We start from the raw sequence: 16538 nt of genomic DNA on the forward strand, positions 1-16538 counted from the left end.
TGAAATGCCAAGATGCGTATCAATTTTGAAATTGCGCATAAAAATCCTTTGCACATAACTGAGAAGGATAAGCTTTTTATTCGATGAGAAAAGATGGGCATAAACTGCGATTTTAAAGTGCGCATCCCATGCATCTCATGATGCCCTGCGAGAGAATTTACGAATAGGAATAAAGCAACGCAACTGATGCAGGTAGGTCACGTGACCATGACAAAATGGTGTACGTCCGAATTCCATTCATACTTTTCACAGTCATACTGTATAGAACGTACTTTTCTAACGGCCGAGTAGTACGTTTAAATTCAAATACAGTATCTACTGACGTTTCGGACGCATCTTATGTTTCCATCCACCTATTTTTATCCACATTTTGGATATGCCAGTGCTATCTTATTAAGTCGTGATTTTTGATTTAGTGGCTAATTCGTATGCTAATTCGTCATTCATACAATTTAATGTGATCTGCTTATCCCTGAATGACAGTTGGGTTTAGGGGCGGGGTTTGGTGGTGCAACGCCTTTTTAAAATTGTACATTTTCAAACGACTTAACTCCTATGAATTCGTACGAATTAGCCACTAAAAATTGACAAAATGTAATAGTAATAGTAAAATGTAATAGTAATGTTTCCTCGTAAGATCAGGCTGGATGTGCACATAAAAACCGGTCGGCTGAAATGCCAGGATGCGTATCAATTTTGAAAATGCGCATAAAAATCGTATGCACATAACTGAGAAGGATAAGCTTTTTATTCGATGAGAAAAGACGCGCATAAACTGAGATGGAAACACCGAACAAACTCCAGTATGCTCATTAAAAAGGCCATGTGATTGTGTTATAAGAGATCATGTGATGATGAAACTGTGTTTGTATGGACAAACCAGAAGACTGAGCACACTGTAGAACATCTGAAATATTGTTTTGGTCATTCGAAAAGGCCTGAACCATATCAGTATTAGTGTTATTATGGTATTAATCACCTCCAGAATTGTCAAGAGTGTCTGCGATCCGCGTCTTTAAATGCTATCACGCATGCATTGCGTGTCGACATTGTTCTCTGAGGCACAAGTAATTTACTATATAAAGAAAAGTTTGACGCAGCTACTTCTACCGCAGCAAATGACGTTTTTATTTTTGATATTTGGCGGCAGTTAATCAGGAAGTGACGATTTTGTTGACTTTAACTCGTTGGATGGAAACGCTGCTTTGTTTGCACGTCTTTACTCGTTATTCCAGTTTAGTGCATAAATTGAATCGTTAGATGGAAACCTAGCTACTGTTGCTAACTTAGCAATTTAGTTTTTGCACTTTGCTAATTTTTTTAAACTTACTATTTTTTAAATTCATTTGGCTTCTTTTAGCAACTTTGTAAAATATAAAAATGACGGAAGTAGTCGTGTTTCTTAGGTTATTAAAGGTGTTTCCTGTTGCTAATTGTATAGCTTGCGTTAATCCATTCAGTGCAAATCTGCACAATTAATCATTAAAAGATCGGAATCTCAATTGACCCTTCGCTAAGCCACACCCAAAAACTACCACCCACCAATCGGGGCTAAGCAACTGTAGCTACGCACAGGAGCTCTGTCAAGCTTTCGATCGAGGGAAACAAGCCAAAGCGCTGTGCATATGGACTGTGCAAATCTGATGTAAAAAGCCTCACCTGGATGTTTCCCATCACCCCTGTGGACTCCATACGACTGGCGACGTTCACAGTGTTTCCCCAGATGTCAAAGTGAGGTTTACGGGCCCCAATAACACCCGCCAAAACGGCCCCTTTATTCAGTCCTATAGAGAAAAGAGCCAGTGATGCACACAGAATAACATCAAGCACACTGTTTGTTGTTTGCACAGAGACTAGACTAGGGCTGCACGATATAGGAAAAATCTAGCATTGCGATATTTTGTTATTCTGCAATATACACTCACCGGCCACTTTATTCATTACACCTTACTAGTATTGGATTAGACTCCCTTCAGAACTGCCTTAATCCTTCAACAAGGTACTGGAAAAATTCCACAGAGATTTTGCTCCATATTGTCATGATAGCATCATTCTGCAGATTTGTCGGCTGCACATCCATAAAGCCCATGATCTCCCGTTCCACCACATCCCAAAGGTGCTCTATTGGATTGAGCTCTGGTGACTGTGGAGGCCATTTGAGTACAGTGAACTCATTGTCATGTTCAAGAAACCAGTCTGAGATGATTCAAGCTTTATGACATGGTGTGTTATCCTGCTGGAAGTAGCCATCAGAAGATGGAGACACTGTGCTCATAAAGGGATGGACATGGTCAGCAGCAATACTCAGGTAGGCTGTGGCGTTGACACCATGCTCAATTGGTAGAAATGAGCCCAAAGTGTGCCAATATAATCTCCCCCACACCATTACACCACCACCACCAGCCTGAACCGCTGATACAAGGCAGGATGATCCATGCTTTCATGTTGTTGACACCAAATTCTGACCCGACCGTCTGAATGTGTCAGCAGAAATGGAGACTCATCAGAGCAGGCAACGTTTCTCCAATCTTCTATTGTCCAGTTTTGGTGAGTCTGTTTGAATTGTAGCCTCAGTTTCCTGTTCTTAGCTGACAGGAGCGGCACCCGGTGTGCTCTTCTGCTGCTGTAGCCCATCCGCCTCAAGGTTGGACGTGCTGTGTGTTCAGAGATGCTGTTGCCTTTTCTATCAGCTGGAAGTAGTCTGGCCATTCTCCACTGACCTCTGGCGTCAACAAGACATTTGCGTCCACAGAACTGCCGCTCACTGGATATTTCCTCTTGTTTGAACCATTCTCTGTAAACCCTAGAGATGGTTGTGCGTGAAAATCCCAGTAGATCAGCAGTTTCTGAAATACTCAGACCAGCCCGTCTGGCACCAACAACCATGCCACATTCACTTAAATCACCTATCTCCCCCATTCTGATGCTCGGTTTAAACTGCAGCAGACCATGTCTACATGCTAAAATGCATTGAGTTGCTGTAGTGATTGGCTGATTAGAAATTTGCGTTAAAAAGCAGTTGGACAGGTGTACCTAATAAAGTGGCCAGTGAGTGTATATTGGGATTTTTAAAAACTTTTTATACGTATTTATGTATGTATTCTATCATCTTTGCATAAAATTCCAAAAAAAAAAACAAATGACCGCTTGTGTGAGGTGTTGGTAATGCAGCGTCTATGTGTGCACGACACACATAGCATAAATCTGACATTATTCTCTCTTCTGGCTGCCATTATCAGCCTCACACTATTTGTTTCCTTCTTCTGAAAGTCTTGATAACATCATCGCTGAGTTTTTCTTTTGTTATTTCAGCAAATAGGATTGTAAAAACAATTATTCGTTGTACTCTCCCAATCACTGCGCTCTGAGTTTCCCCAATTATGACGACTTCACTGCTGAGAAACACGGAAAACTGAAAAGGCTCCATTGTGATTGATCACACTGTGATATCGATGCTGAAACCATATTGTGCAGCCCTAAGACAGACATCAGCGCACTGACCGATGCGGAGCATGAAGTTATTGAAGGACTGGTAGTTGATGTTCATCAGCGTGACTTTCATGGCCAGAGCAAAGTCAGCAAGATCAGCCAAATGCTGCCAACGCTCTCTGTCGGAAATCTCCTCTTTCTGTTGGGAACAATGTCGAGTAAGTTACTTCAAAAAAGTGATTCGCTACTACACTGAAAAAAATCCTTCATGCTGTCTCAACATAAATACATTAAGTTTACTTGTTTTTAAAATTGCACTTAAATTGAACATAAATCAATTAAGTTGTTTCTCAAAAAACCCTTAAGAATTCTGTTTTTTCGACTTATTTTAAATATAATTAGTTAGTAAAAGCAAAAGTCATTTTTTTAGTGTGAGTTTAATGAATTTTCTAATCACTACACTGTAAAAACATTATTGGAAATCATATACAGTTAAAGCTGCAAGCAGCAATGGAAGGGACCTCGCACCCGGGCTCACCGCTGCCTGGTGGTCTTACGCCCCATTCACACAGGGCGTCAGCGTCAACGCTTCCCATTCACTTTGAATGGGTGACATCAGGCGTTGCCGAACTGCATTGTGGATCTGTCGGCACTTCTTCAGAGGCGTCGCTCACTGCAGAAGTTGGGACTAGCTCAACTTTTCAAGCGCCGACGGAAGCGTCAGCCAATCAGATCGCTGTATGCAAATACACCAGCTAGACAGTGGCCTATTGCTGACTGAATTTCATTGGCTGATGCTGTTATGACGATCGCTTCAGCCCCAACTTCAGACAAGCCCTCTGTCAAGCGTTGACGCTTAAGCCCTGTTTGAATGGGGCGTTAGGATGACAGAGAACAGTGGACAATAATAATTTAAGCTCAGAAATACAAAAAAAACCCCTGAGAAAATCACAGATTTATGCCAAATTTCCTTCTGTCAGCAGATGGCGCTGTCACTGTATATGTGTATTGCATGCAGATGTCTTCATCTGATAATCTCATGAAACCTGTGAATTTTCAGGCAGATCCGTCATTCTGTGGCAGAGTTATAAGTAATTCCTCCTCCATTGTGAAGCACTTGTCAGTCCACCACGGACACACCCTTCGGCAAAAACTCTAGATCTTCACAGCTTGACATCACACAGGCCTTTGGATTAGAGTGTAGGAACATGGATTCAATCTGATCTAATTTGTGGGAGGAGTTTTTTACACTGTGAAACACGTCATTTCCTGTTGCCAATAGGTGGCGCTACAACTGAAACTGGATATGCACATGTAAACATGTTTAGGTCAGGACTGTTACCAAACATGTGGATTGTCAATGCATGCCTGAGTTATAACAACTTCCTGCTTCTTGGCGAATCGTCAATGTTTGTAAGGCCGTTGCGGACACGCCCTTCAACGAAAACTCTAGATCTTCGCAATTTAACATCACCAAGGCCTTTAGATGACAAACACCAATTTTGGTGTTGATCTGATAATATCCCTAGGAGGAGTTTGTTAAAACACAACACCTGGAAATGGCAAACACGGCACTTTTTCGGCAGAAGTTAAAATATACGACTTCCTGTTGGGTTTGAGATTTCGCTCCACAATAATTTTTTTGTAGATATTGAAACTAAACTCGGGGCTACTTCGTCAAATTTGTGCAGGTGGTGCTGTTGAGTAATTTTGCCTCACGCACTTCTGAAACCTATAACAAACGTAAATGTTCAGCACTTCTGGGGCGTTTGCAAAGTTTTGTGAGTTTTTGAGTATGTTTAGCCCCTCAAATCTGAAGAAAAAGAAGAAGAAGAAGAAGAAGAAACGGAGCAATTGCAATAGGCCCTACGCAGCGTTGTTGTTCGGTCCCTAATGCCTCATTCAGACTAGCAAGCGACTTAGTATTGGCTGTCGCTCAAGAAAGTCACTCCTCATTTGCATGAAGTTAAAGGATTCTCAACTTTTTCGCGTCGCTCGCCACGCCCACCTGGTCACCAACGGTCGCTGTCGCTCGCATAGATGGAGGTTGCTGGGAGTGGCTGACTCTTCGTTGAAACGAACGGTCGCTTGTCGCTTTGCTGCTGCAAGTCACTCGTAATGTGAGGCTTAAATATATGTATCAAATCATCCTTGCTTCAAGTAAAAAAGCTATTACTAGATGCTGGCATAAACCTAACCCATCATAAATGCAAGATTGGACTGAAAGTTTGAAAAATATATTCATTATGGAGGAAATGATGTAAACAAAAAGATCCGTTTGTTGACTCTTGGTCCAAATGGATCAAGCTCATTACAACCGTAATGTCTCTAATGCTATACAACTTTAAAGTCCACATGAACTGGAAGCTGCCACCATTTCTTTTATATTGTGACGCAGCTCCTCGAGAAACACACTATTAAATGAAAAAACAGTGGGCGTGGCTTGTTTTTATCTACTGCGTGATTGGATGTAGTAAAGTAGGCATTTCATTCAGAAAGATGGGGAAAAGGGTTTGGGGAGAGTTATTACAGCCTAACAGACTCCTCCTGCTCACCGTTTCTGTTTGTTGTCAAAACTGACAGGGGCGTGGTTAAGGGGCGTGGTTAAGTATGTTAGCCACACCCACTACCTCAGACAGACGTAAACTGAGAATTTAACTAAAAACAAAAAGGAAGTGCATTTTCAGATTTCAAGTAAAGATTACAAGAGTAAACTATTAGTTTTTTCTTAATGACACGCACAGATGAATTGTTCACCACAACACGAGCAATATGGCTAGTTTTGATTTCAGGAGCACGTTAAGATTTATTTTTACGGTAAAAAAATTCTTCAAAATAAATTTTACAGATTAAAATCAACACCAGATGGATCCCTTACCTTCATACAAGCGTAGCCGTTGGTGTTATTGTCTGAGGTGACTCCTGATGCTGCCATGTAGGTGCTGCCAATCGTCTTGATTTTGGTTATACAGCGAAACTGTGGCTCGTCCAAAAGCTAAAAGAAGCACAGAAGCAACAGTCTACAATATTATCCGCAACAACTGAGAGAGCTGCTTTAATCAAAGAGACCTATTATGCTGCTTTTTAAAACATGTAAAGTAAGTCTCTGATGTCTCTGATGTGAAGTTTCAACTCAAAATACCACACTAATAATGTTTGATAACTGTCTGAAACTGACCCTTTTAGGCTTTGATCCTAATTTCGTTGTTTTGGTGACTGTCGCTTTAAATTCAAATGAGATTGTGCTCTTTTCAAAAGAGGGCGGAGCTACAAATGCCTGCGTGTCAGCATAGTGGCAGATTAAAAACAAAATGTAATGTTTTGCAAACAAACATAAAACCAAGAGATAAGATCATTTTTAAACTTAAACATAGCTAGAGCACTAACTGAATCATACATTTACTATAAATAGTTGACTATACACATAACCTACGACTGACTTTACATAATAATGAATAACACTGTGCAAAAGAGGTATTTAAGGTTCAAAAGCAAATGATGTAATATGATTTATAGTACAGGGTGGGCCATTTATATTGATACACTGTAATAAAATGGGAATGGTTGGTGATATTAACGTCCTGTTTGTGGCACATTAGTATATGTGAGGGGGCAAACTTTTCAAGATAGATGGTGACCATGGTGGCCATTTCAAAGTCGGCCATCTTGGATCCAACTTTAGTTTTTTTTAATAGGAAGAGGATCATGTGACATATCAAACTCATTAGGAATTTCACAGGAAAAGCAATGGTGTGCTTGGTTTTAACGTCACTTTATTCTTTCATGAGTTATTTACAAGTTTCTGACCACTTATAAAATGTGTTTAATGTGCTGCCCGTTGTGTTGGATGGTCAATGCAACCCTCTTCTCCCACTCTTTACACACTGATAGCAACACCGCAGGAGAAATGACAGCACAGGCTTCCAGTATCCACAGTTTCAGGTGCTGCACATCTTGTATCATCACACCATAGACAATTGCCTTCAGATGACCACAATGATAAAAGTCTAAGGGGGTCAGATCAGGAGACCTCAGGGGCCATTCAGTTGGCCCATGATGACCAATCCACTCTTCAGGAAACGGTTCATCTAAGAATGCTTGGACCTGATACCCATAATGTGGTGGTGCACCATCTACGCAGGAGAAATGCCAGCACAGGCTTCCAGTATGTGTAGTTTCAGGTGCTTCACATCTTGAATCTTCACACCATAGACAACAAAGACAGTGGGGCCATTCTTCATCAATGGAAACCTCAAGGCCACTGGATATTTGACATTGCTACATGATGACGTGTTTCCCTCTTTATGCACTGAAGCCGGCACGTTCCCTGGGATTTTCCAGCAGGTTGAATGGCCCCCGAGGTCTCCCCATCTGACCACCTTAGACTTTTATCTTGGCGGTCATCTGAAGACAGTTGTCTATGGTGTGAAGATACAAGATGTGCAGCACCTGAACCTAAGGATACTGGAAGCCTGTGCTGCTGGAAAGTTAAAATTATTTCTTTGTTTTAGCGTGTGAATTGTATTTAAACTTATCAATATCTGACACAAGACAGTACTTAACAACATGAGCCTTGTGAGATCTGTTTTTTCTAGGTCGAAATTATTTACATTTTCACTGATTCTGCAAGGGGTTCACAAATTTCAAGACCCACTGTATGTGTATGAGCGATCCGAATCAAGAATTGCACTGTGTCACTTCTGTAGACCTGGATTAGACACTTGATTATTTTATCTTTTTAAAGTCATTGTGAGTCTTTCAAATCTCTCAGTTTTATTCAATACATCTTCATTTTTGCTTTAGGTGTAGATGAGACAGCGTATGCGTTTGGTGCGATATGAGGGTGAGCAATTAATTTTGAGATTAAACCCATGAACTTACACTATCGAAATCAGAGATGATTTCATTGAGGAACCTCAGGCACTCGATCCCGCCATTGTTGATGCTTTCCTCCGTGTAGAAGTCGGAGAAGTTTGGGATGGAGGCGAACATGACTCCAATCTCATCGTAGGACTGGCTGTAGAGCTCCTGAAGGAAATTGAGCTACAGTTATGCGAGTTTTGACAGCAGGTAAAACTGAGGCTGCGTTCACACGTACGCACATGCTTTTATAAAAAAATCTCCATCCACATAAATAGGCTTGTTAAGGGCATGTCGAACCAACAGGGGGCGATAATGACGGTTTTATGCTGGATCCACACCAAACAGGGAATTAAGTACTGGCATGAGTAACCTGCAGTTTCAGAAAACCTTCACCCTGGCCGGAGTTTTCAGAAAGTTTTGGTTTCATTTACCTGATGCTGTTCACACCGGACGTGAATCATGCGAATAAATCACGCTATTCGCGCATAAAAATATGAGTAAACATTTTAACCCTGGCTCCATCTGAAAACATAGCCCTATAGAAATTTCTGGAGACCGCGAATACGTGTCGTGTGTATGTTTTTTTTTGGCAGGTTTTATTTTCGCGAACCCACCAGAGGCCGCTGTTTACGCTTTTTGAGATCTCAAATTTCTCTCGTGAGTGCTATTCGCGCCTGCTGTTCTTGCGTAAACCCACCAGAGGTCGCTGTCGACTGACTGTATGACTGACTAAGTGACTGACCAATCGACTGACCCACCCTCCTCCTTCCCTAAAACCAACAAATTTTATTGACTGATCCATCTACCCACTTCCCTAAACCTGACCAAACAATTTTCAAAAGCAATCCAGAGAAAGGAAATCCCTCGTCTGATTTGTACCACGGTTTACCACATTCTCACCTAGTTCTTTACTTGTTTATTTAATTTTTTGGATTTGGTTTTTGTCTTACCTGCTTTCTGGAACTATTCTCCACCAGACTCGAACCCCGTCGTTGTGGACAGCACCTTTCTGCGTCTCAAGTCTGCTGACGTACATGGCGAGCTAACGGGACAACATTGGGAAAGCCATCCATAAGGAGGTAAGCGATTAGCTGACAAGTGCGAAAAGGAATGGCGTCAAACCGCCCCGCAGCGTTCGTTTAAAAAATTAAATGCAGCTATACGTACTTCCAGCTACATAATTCGGAGTCCCCAGAAATGTCTATAGGGCTACGTTTTCAGAATGAGCCTGTGTTGGAACATTTTGAGTTTATTCACTTCATTCCCGCGTCTAATTCGCTTTATTCGTACGTCAAATTCACCTCACAATGGACACAAATTTGAGTCATTGGCAGGGCTTTTATAGAGTTAGCTTAACGAAGCCTACAGCAAACGAAGTTTGGGAACTACTAAAAAATACATCCGGGTTAATGATGTCATAAACCCTTCAGGTTACGCACGAACGCCCGCGCAGCAAAGAGGCGTGGCCAGTGGCACTGTAATGTTATAAGAGACGCTTCCTGGTGATGTGAAGTCGATCTGCGAATCACAGCACATTATGTTAGCTGACCAATCAGAGCCTCTTGAGGGCGGGTCTTCAGATTAACCAGTCGTTTTTTCATGTTAGCAGAGTAGCTGTATATAATCAAAGTCAGATATATGAGTAAAAATAACGTGATTTTCTACAAATGACGCATGGGCACATATTGCTTTGCATCTTATAAACACAACTAAGCGTTAAAAAATACACTCTGGACCACCGTTTTAATGTCTCTTTGCATCTTCGCATTGACTTAACATGTAAATCACTTGTGCTTGACGCTTCATCCACGTCTGGCGGGAACACAGCATGATGCTGAGATTTCGTGTGAACAAACGTTGAAATGCGCGACGTACATATTTATTACAAAAGTAAACAACTAGACAGCAAACCTTCATCTGAGTCGTAAATAATATACTGGCTCTTTAATTAAACGTTAAGCTTGTAGAAAGAAACTAAATTGTTTTTACCAAACTGCTGGATGCAGCCTGCACTAACCTACTTATTATTATTCAGTCACAAGATGGCGCCAAACAGACACAAACAGTTTTCATGTGGGCAAACAGTGAAACCGTGTAGATTTTGTGGCCTGAAGCTGACAGGGAGGTTTTCTCACCTCGTCTCTCTTCTTAGAGCCCAGAAAGTGTCTGGCGACGTGCTCCGGGAGCATATTAGTGACCAGAGCCTCGTTCCAGCGCCGCATCTCATACACCTTCTCCTTCTGCTCGTGCACTTCAATCTTCCATAGAAACAGTGTGCGGGCTAGTTTCTCTACCTGGGGCATGCCAGAAGATGGACAAACCAGTCAACAGTCAAACAGGATCGGTTACAGAACACCAGACTGTCGCTAAGGCTGTGGATTAATGTTGTCAAGTCAAGCTTTATTGTCATTTTACTACATGCCAAGGAAAACCTTAAAACAAATGGCAGTGTTTCACATGACCATGGTGATACATAAGAATTAAGCATAATTATATTAGAGCTGTTGAATGATTGAGCAATCCATTCTAAGATTTTCAAAATGCATCACTATACCCTATTAAATCGATTCTGAGCTTAGATTTTAACAGCAGATGGCGCTCTAGGGTAGACCTTAACAGCAGATGGCGCTCTAGGCTAGATTTTAACAGCAGATGGCGCTCTAGGCAAGATTTTAACAGCAGATGGCGCTCTAGGGTAGACCTTAACAGCAGATGGCGCTCTAGGCTAGATTTTAACAGCAGATGGCGCTCTAGGCTAGAGTTTAACAGAAGATGGTGCTCTAGGCTAAATTTTAACAACAGATGGCGCTCTAGGCTAGAGTTTAACAGCAGATAGCGCTCTAGGCTACAGCTTAACAGCAGATGGCGCTCTAGGCTACAGCTTAACAGCAGATGGCGCTCTATGCTACATTCTAACAGCAGATGGCGCTCTAAACTAGAGTTTAACAGCAGATGGTGATCTAGGCAAGAGTTTAACAGCAGATGGCGCTCTAGGCTAGATTCTAACAGTAGATGGCACTCTAGGCTAGAGCCTAACAGCAGATGGCGCTTTAGGCTAGAGCTTAAGAGCAGATGGCAATCTAGGCTAGAGCTTAACAGCAGATGGCACTCTAGGCTAGATTCTAACAGCAGATGGCACTCTAGGCTAGATTCTAACAGCAGATGGTGCTTTAGGCTAGAGTTTAACAGCTGATGGCGCTCTAGGCTAGAGTTTAACAGCTGATGGCTCTATAGGCTAGACTTTAACAGCAGATAGCGCTCTAGGCTAGAGTTTAACAGCAGACGGTGCTCTAGGCTAGAGTTTAACAGCAGACGACACTCTAGGCTAGACTTTAACTGCAGATGGCGCTCTAGGCTAGAGTTTAACAGCAGACGGTGCTCTAGGCTAGAGTTTAACAGCAGACAATGCTCTAGGCTAGACTTTAACAGCAGACGATGCTCTAGGCTAGACTTTAACAGTAGATGGTGCTCTAGGCTAGAGTTTAACAGCAGACGATGCTCTAGGCTAGACTTTAACAGTAGACGGCGCTCTAGGCTAGAGTTTAACAGAAGAAGATGCTCTAAGCTAGACTTTACCTGCAGATGACGCTCTAGGCTGGACTTTAACTGCAGATGGCGCTCTAGGCTAGAGTTTAACAGCAGACGATGTTCTAGGCTAAACTTTAACAGTAGATGGCTCTCTAGGCTAGAGTTTAACAGCAGATGGCGCTCTAGGCTAGAGTTTAACAGCAGATGGCGCTCTAGGCTAGAGTTTAACAGCTGATGGCTCTATAGGCTAGACTTTAACAGCAGATAGCGCTCTAGGCTAGAGTTTAACAGCAGACGGTGCTCTAGGCTAGAGTTTAACAGCAGACGACACTCTAGGCTAGACTTTAACAGTAGATGGCGCTCTAGGCTAGAGTTTAACAGCAGATGGCGCTCTAAGATGTTTTTAAATATCACTTTTCTACTATTAATCTTGAAGTGCAATTTAAAGCATTAACTAAGTAATTATGTTAAAAGTTTACATTTTTAATTTTCTTCGCACTCGAACCTCTAATAATACATTTATTAAACAGATTCAGATGCTGCATTTGAACATCTTACCAAATCTTTCAATTTGAATATATAGAAAACATCAGTAAATCTCTGTACATTAAGTTTCTACTACTGAGAATCACCACAGAAGCTTTGTATATGTATAGTTTATAATAAATAATAATGACAGCCTTTCTCTTTTTGAATAAATGTAAAGTCTTACATGTCGGGAGAAGTAGTAGAAGCTGACCATCATGATGAAGATCATCACACTCATGGTGTATTTGGACGGCACCAGATTAACCCTGTATTAAGAAATAAAAGGGAATAGAAATTAAAAACCAAATTTCTTGACGATATTTTAATAAACACATGACTAAAACCTTAAACTAAAACCTTACAAACTAAAACCACATTACAGAAATGTTAAGCATAAAATAGTATTAATAACATATTTGCCAAGGAAATATTCTTTATTTTCAGTTTAACTTTATGAACTAAAACTACTAAAACTGACTCAATATTCAGTATTTTTGAATATTATTCAGTGTTCACAATCACAATCATAGGTTGTCATACCATCAGAATCCTATATTGACCTACCTGTACTCCTTGAAGCGAGTGAGGTCGTAGAGGTCAAAGGTTTGGCTCCAGCTGTAGATGTTGACCGCACCGGTGGCCACAGTGATCAGCAGCATGAGCGTGAGTTTGACCATGTGGCTGACCTGCACCAGCATGGTGGTGGCGATGAGCGCCAGGACGGCGATGAAACTGTAGTATTTGGGATTTTCTGCACAGCCACGGATGGCAGTAACGACTGGAGGAACTGCGGTGGACTCAACTGTGGAGGTCTGAGGCGCACGACAGCTCAACTACACAAACAGAACAGAGGATTAGAGATCACGAGTGTGTTTTGTGTGTTTGCTTTACAGGTCAATATTAATATCCCCCTTGAGAAATTATTATAATTCTTTTTGATTGTATACAGAACAAACTAAACAGTTGAGTTTTACCATCTTTCTTTTAATTCTCCAGGTCTGACGGGAGAACTTTTAGCTTAGCTTAGCATAGATCATTGAATCGGATTAGACCATTAGCATCTGGCTCAAAAATTGTCAAGAGGTCAATTTAATTTTGTCATTAATTTTATAACAGCATCATTACTATTTTTAATGGCCTCAAATACAGCGGTACAAGCTAAATTTGTCATTAAAATGTCATTAGTATTTAATGTTTATTTTATAAATTAGACAAATTATATGCAGACTACTTTTTAACAGAAATTTTAATTACAAATTCATTTTTTTCCACTGAAAAAAGTGACCAGAAAACTAAACATAATGACACAATTATAATGGCTTCATGACAAACATGTTTATGACAGATTTATGACAAGTTATGCAATGTCCCCTTTGCATTTTAAATGACACAACTAAGCTCACGACAGGGTAAAACTTTAGTTCAGCTCACCATTCACAGCATTAACAAACCATTAACTAACAGTACTAGCTTAATAAATGACTAATTAGCTGTTTATTAATAGTTAGTGAGGGAGAAGTTGGGTTTAAGTTTTGGATCAGGCATCTAGAATAAGATCATACTATACAACTACTAACGAACAGTTAATATTTTAATAATAGGCAGGTAATAAGCCAGAAGTATAGTAATAATAGCATGAATTGTGACCTAAACTAAAGCGTTACCAACAACAGCCATCATAAGCATGGATAAAATCTCATTCATACTCACGACGTGTGTCATGCCATGAATATAAAGGTTTCATGACTTATTAAGTGTTACATAAATAAATAAATAAATAATGAATAAATAACTTAATATACAAATGAATAAATAAATAAATAAATAATGAATAAATAACTTAATATACAAATGAATAAATAAATAAATAAATAATGAATAATAAATAAATACACAAATAAATAAATAATAAATAAATAAATATTAAATAGTTAAATACACAAATAAATAAATAATGAATAAATAAACACACAAATAAATAAATAAATAAATAAATACACAAATACAAAAATAACTTATAAATAAATAATGAATAAATAAACAAATAAATAATAAATAAATAAAAATAGAAAAATAAAAAATAAATGATTATAAATAAACAAATAATAAATAAATAAATAATGAATAAATAAATCATAAAAAATACACAAATAAATAAATAAATGTTGAATAAATAAATAAATATTCAATACATAAATGCACAAAAAATAAATAAACAATGAATAAATAAAAAATACATAAATAAACAAACAAATAAATAAATACACAAATAAATAAAAAAAAATATTTTTAAAAATTATGAATAGATAAATAAAAAATACATAAATACACAAATGAACAAATAAATAAATAAATAAATAAATAAACAATGGATAAATTAATAAATACACATATAAATAAATAAACAAATAAATAAATATTCAATAACTAAATAACGAATAAATAAATAAATAAACAACAAATACATAAATAAAAAAATAAATAAACAAACAAACAAACGACCCTAGCGATCAACATTTTCTGAAAGCATTTCAGTCATTGAACTGGAAACTTTTATTTACTAGTTTCTCACCATATCTACTATGTCCGCCAATGTGACTATGAAAATGGCAGCCATGGCCCAAGTGTTGCGAGCCCAGCGAGTGTGGTCAATCCAGGTGGAGAACGACACCAACCTCTTTGGAAATACCTTTAGAAACAAAAAGAATAGCATTAAAGTGCACCTGAAATCAAAACTAGCCATATTGAGTTTGCTAGCTCACATTGCTAGTTTTGTGCCGAAAAATTCATCTGTGCATGTCATTAAGAAAAAACTAAATGTTTGCGCTTGTGATCTTTAATTAAAATCTGAAAATGCACTTCCTGTTTGTTTTCAGTTAAATCCTCAGATTAGGTCTGTCTGAAGTAGTGGGCGTGGCTATCATAACCACACCCCTCCAGCTGCCAGTTTTGAAATACACAGAAATGGTAAGGAGGAGGAGTCTGTTAGGCTGTAATAACTCCCCCCAAACCCCTATCCCCATCTTTCTGAACGAAACGCCTACTTTACTACATCCAATCAGCTCGCAGTGGAATAAAACAAGCCACACCTACTGTTCTCTAGAAACTGCGTCACAATACTAAAACAAACTGGTTGCAGCTTCCGGTTCATGTGGACTTCAATGAAGCACAGTGCTAGGAGCAGGTTTAACCTTGCGCGCAGATGACCTGTTATCGCAGCGAGTGACCAGTAAAAGTCTATTGAATGGTCTGTGATCTGATGTGTTGATCTGAGCCGCAGGGCGTCCTGATATACACTGCTTGTGGAAACTATTGATGTCAGTGCACAACAACATGCTTTCAAAATCAATATCTACTTCAGTGGAGCCATATGGAATCATCTGTCCTTCATCTGGACGAGTGTGTGAGCTCAGCACTCACTAAATCTGTGTGTGAGTGTGTTTACGTATTCATGTGGCTTACAAAGACGGATCTGTGCAATGACATTGGTCCATTAAGGTGGTTTATGAGGATATGCATCTTAATTCAAAACACTTATAATCATACTTAAATGGGACTACTTATACCTCATAATGTAAAATAAGTCTCTGATAACCCCAAGAGTGTGAAGTTTCAGCTCAAAATACCCCCCAAATAACGTTTATAACTCTTTAAAACTGCCCCTTTTAGGCTTTGATCCAAATTTTGGTGACTGCCGCTTTAAATTCAAATGAGATTGTGCTCTTTTCAAATAAGGGCGGAGCTACAAATGCCTGTGCATCAGCATAGTGGCAGATTAAAAACAGGACTAGCATTATCTGATGTAAAACTCCACACTTATAATCCTCTTAGCCTCTGACTTGATCTTCAGCAGGTCTTATGGCAAACGGCTGCTTCTCATTCAGGGCTGTTTATGTTAATGAGGGAGAGATGGTCACTAGGGGGCGGAGCTTTCCCTCTCTGATGTTACTCAAAGTGTTTCTGCAGACTGTTTTTATCAAGTGTGATTATAATAAATAAAATTAATTCATTTTTACCATTATGAGCTGGTTATATTCACATAGCTGCATTTAAATCCTTTATAAAGGGGATTTTTGCATAATAGGTCCCCTTTAACAAGTTCTTTTGACATTGACAATATGCCGCATATTTTTTGTGAGGGTTGGGTTAAAGTAGGGCTGGGCGATTTAGCAAAAAAAAAAATCTAGGTT

General features: G+C 39.4%; 1 protein-coding gene across 7 annotated transcripts in view; it reads right to left on the reverse strand.

Moving 5' to 3' along the window:
- adcy3a (adenylate cyclase 3a) overlaps positions 1–16538 on the reverse strand; it is a 52805-nt gene that overhangs the window by 2972 nt on the left and 33295 nt on the right. For all 7 annotated transcript variants that reach the window (XR_015510593.1, XR_015510592.1, XM_087286181.1 and 4 more), the window contains 8 exon segments: positions 14921–15037; positions 12913–13181; positions 12533–12614; positions 10428–10586; positions 8311–8457; positions 6308–6424; positions 3502–3628; positions 1660–1784 (listed from right to left, as the gene is read on the reverse strand). Coding sequence is in view for 5 of the 7 variants with exons in the window: in XM_087286181.1 (XP_087142307.1) it covers positions 1660–1784; positions 3502–3628; positions 6308–6424; positions 8311–8457; positions 10428–10586; positions 12533–12614; positions 12913–13181; positions 14921–15037 (1143 nt within the window). In the remaining 2 variants the exon portion in view is untranslated.

Source organism: Danio rerio, chromosome 16, assembly GCF_052040795.2.
Source record: "Danio rerio strain M-AB ecotype USA chromosome 16, GRCz13ab, whole genome shotgun sequence".
NCBI lineage: Eukaryota > Metazoa > Chordata > Actinopteri > Cypriniformes > Danionidae > Danio > Danio rerio.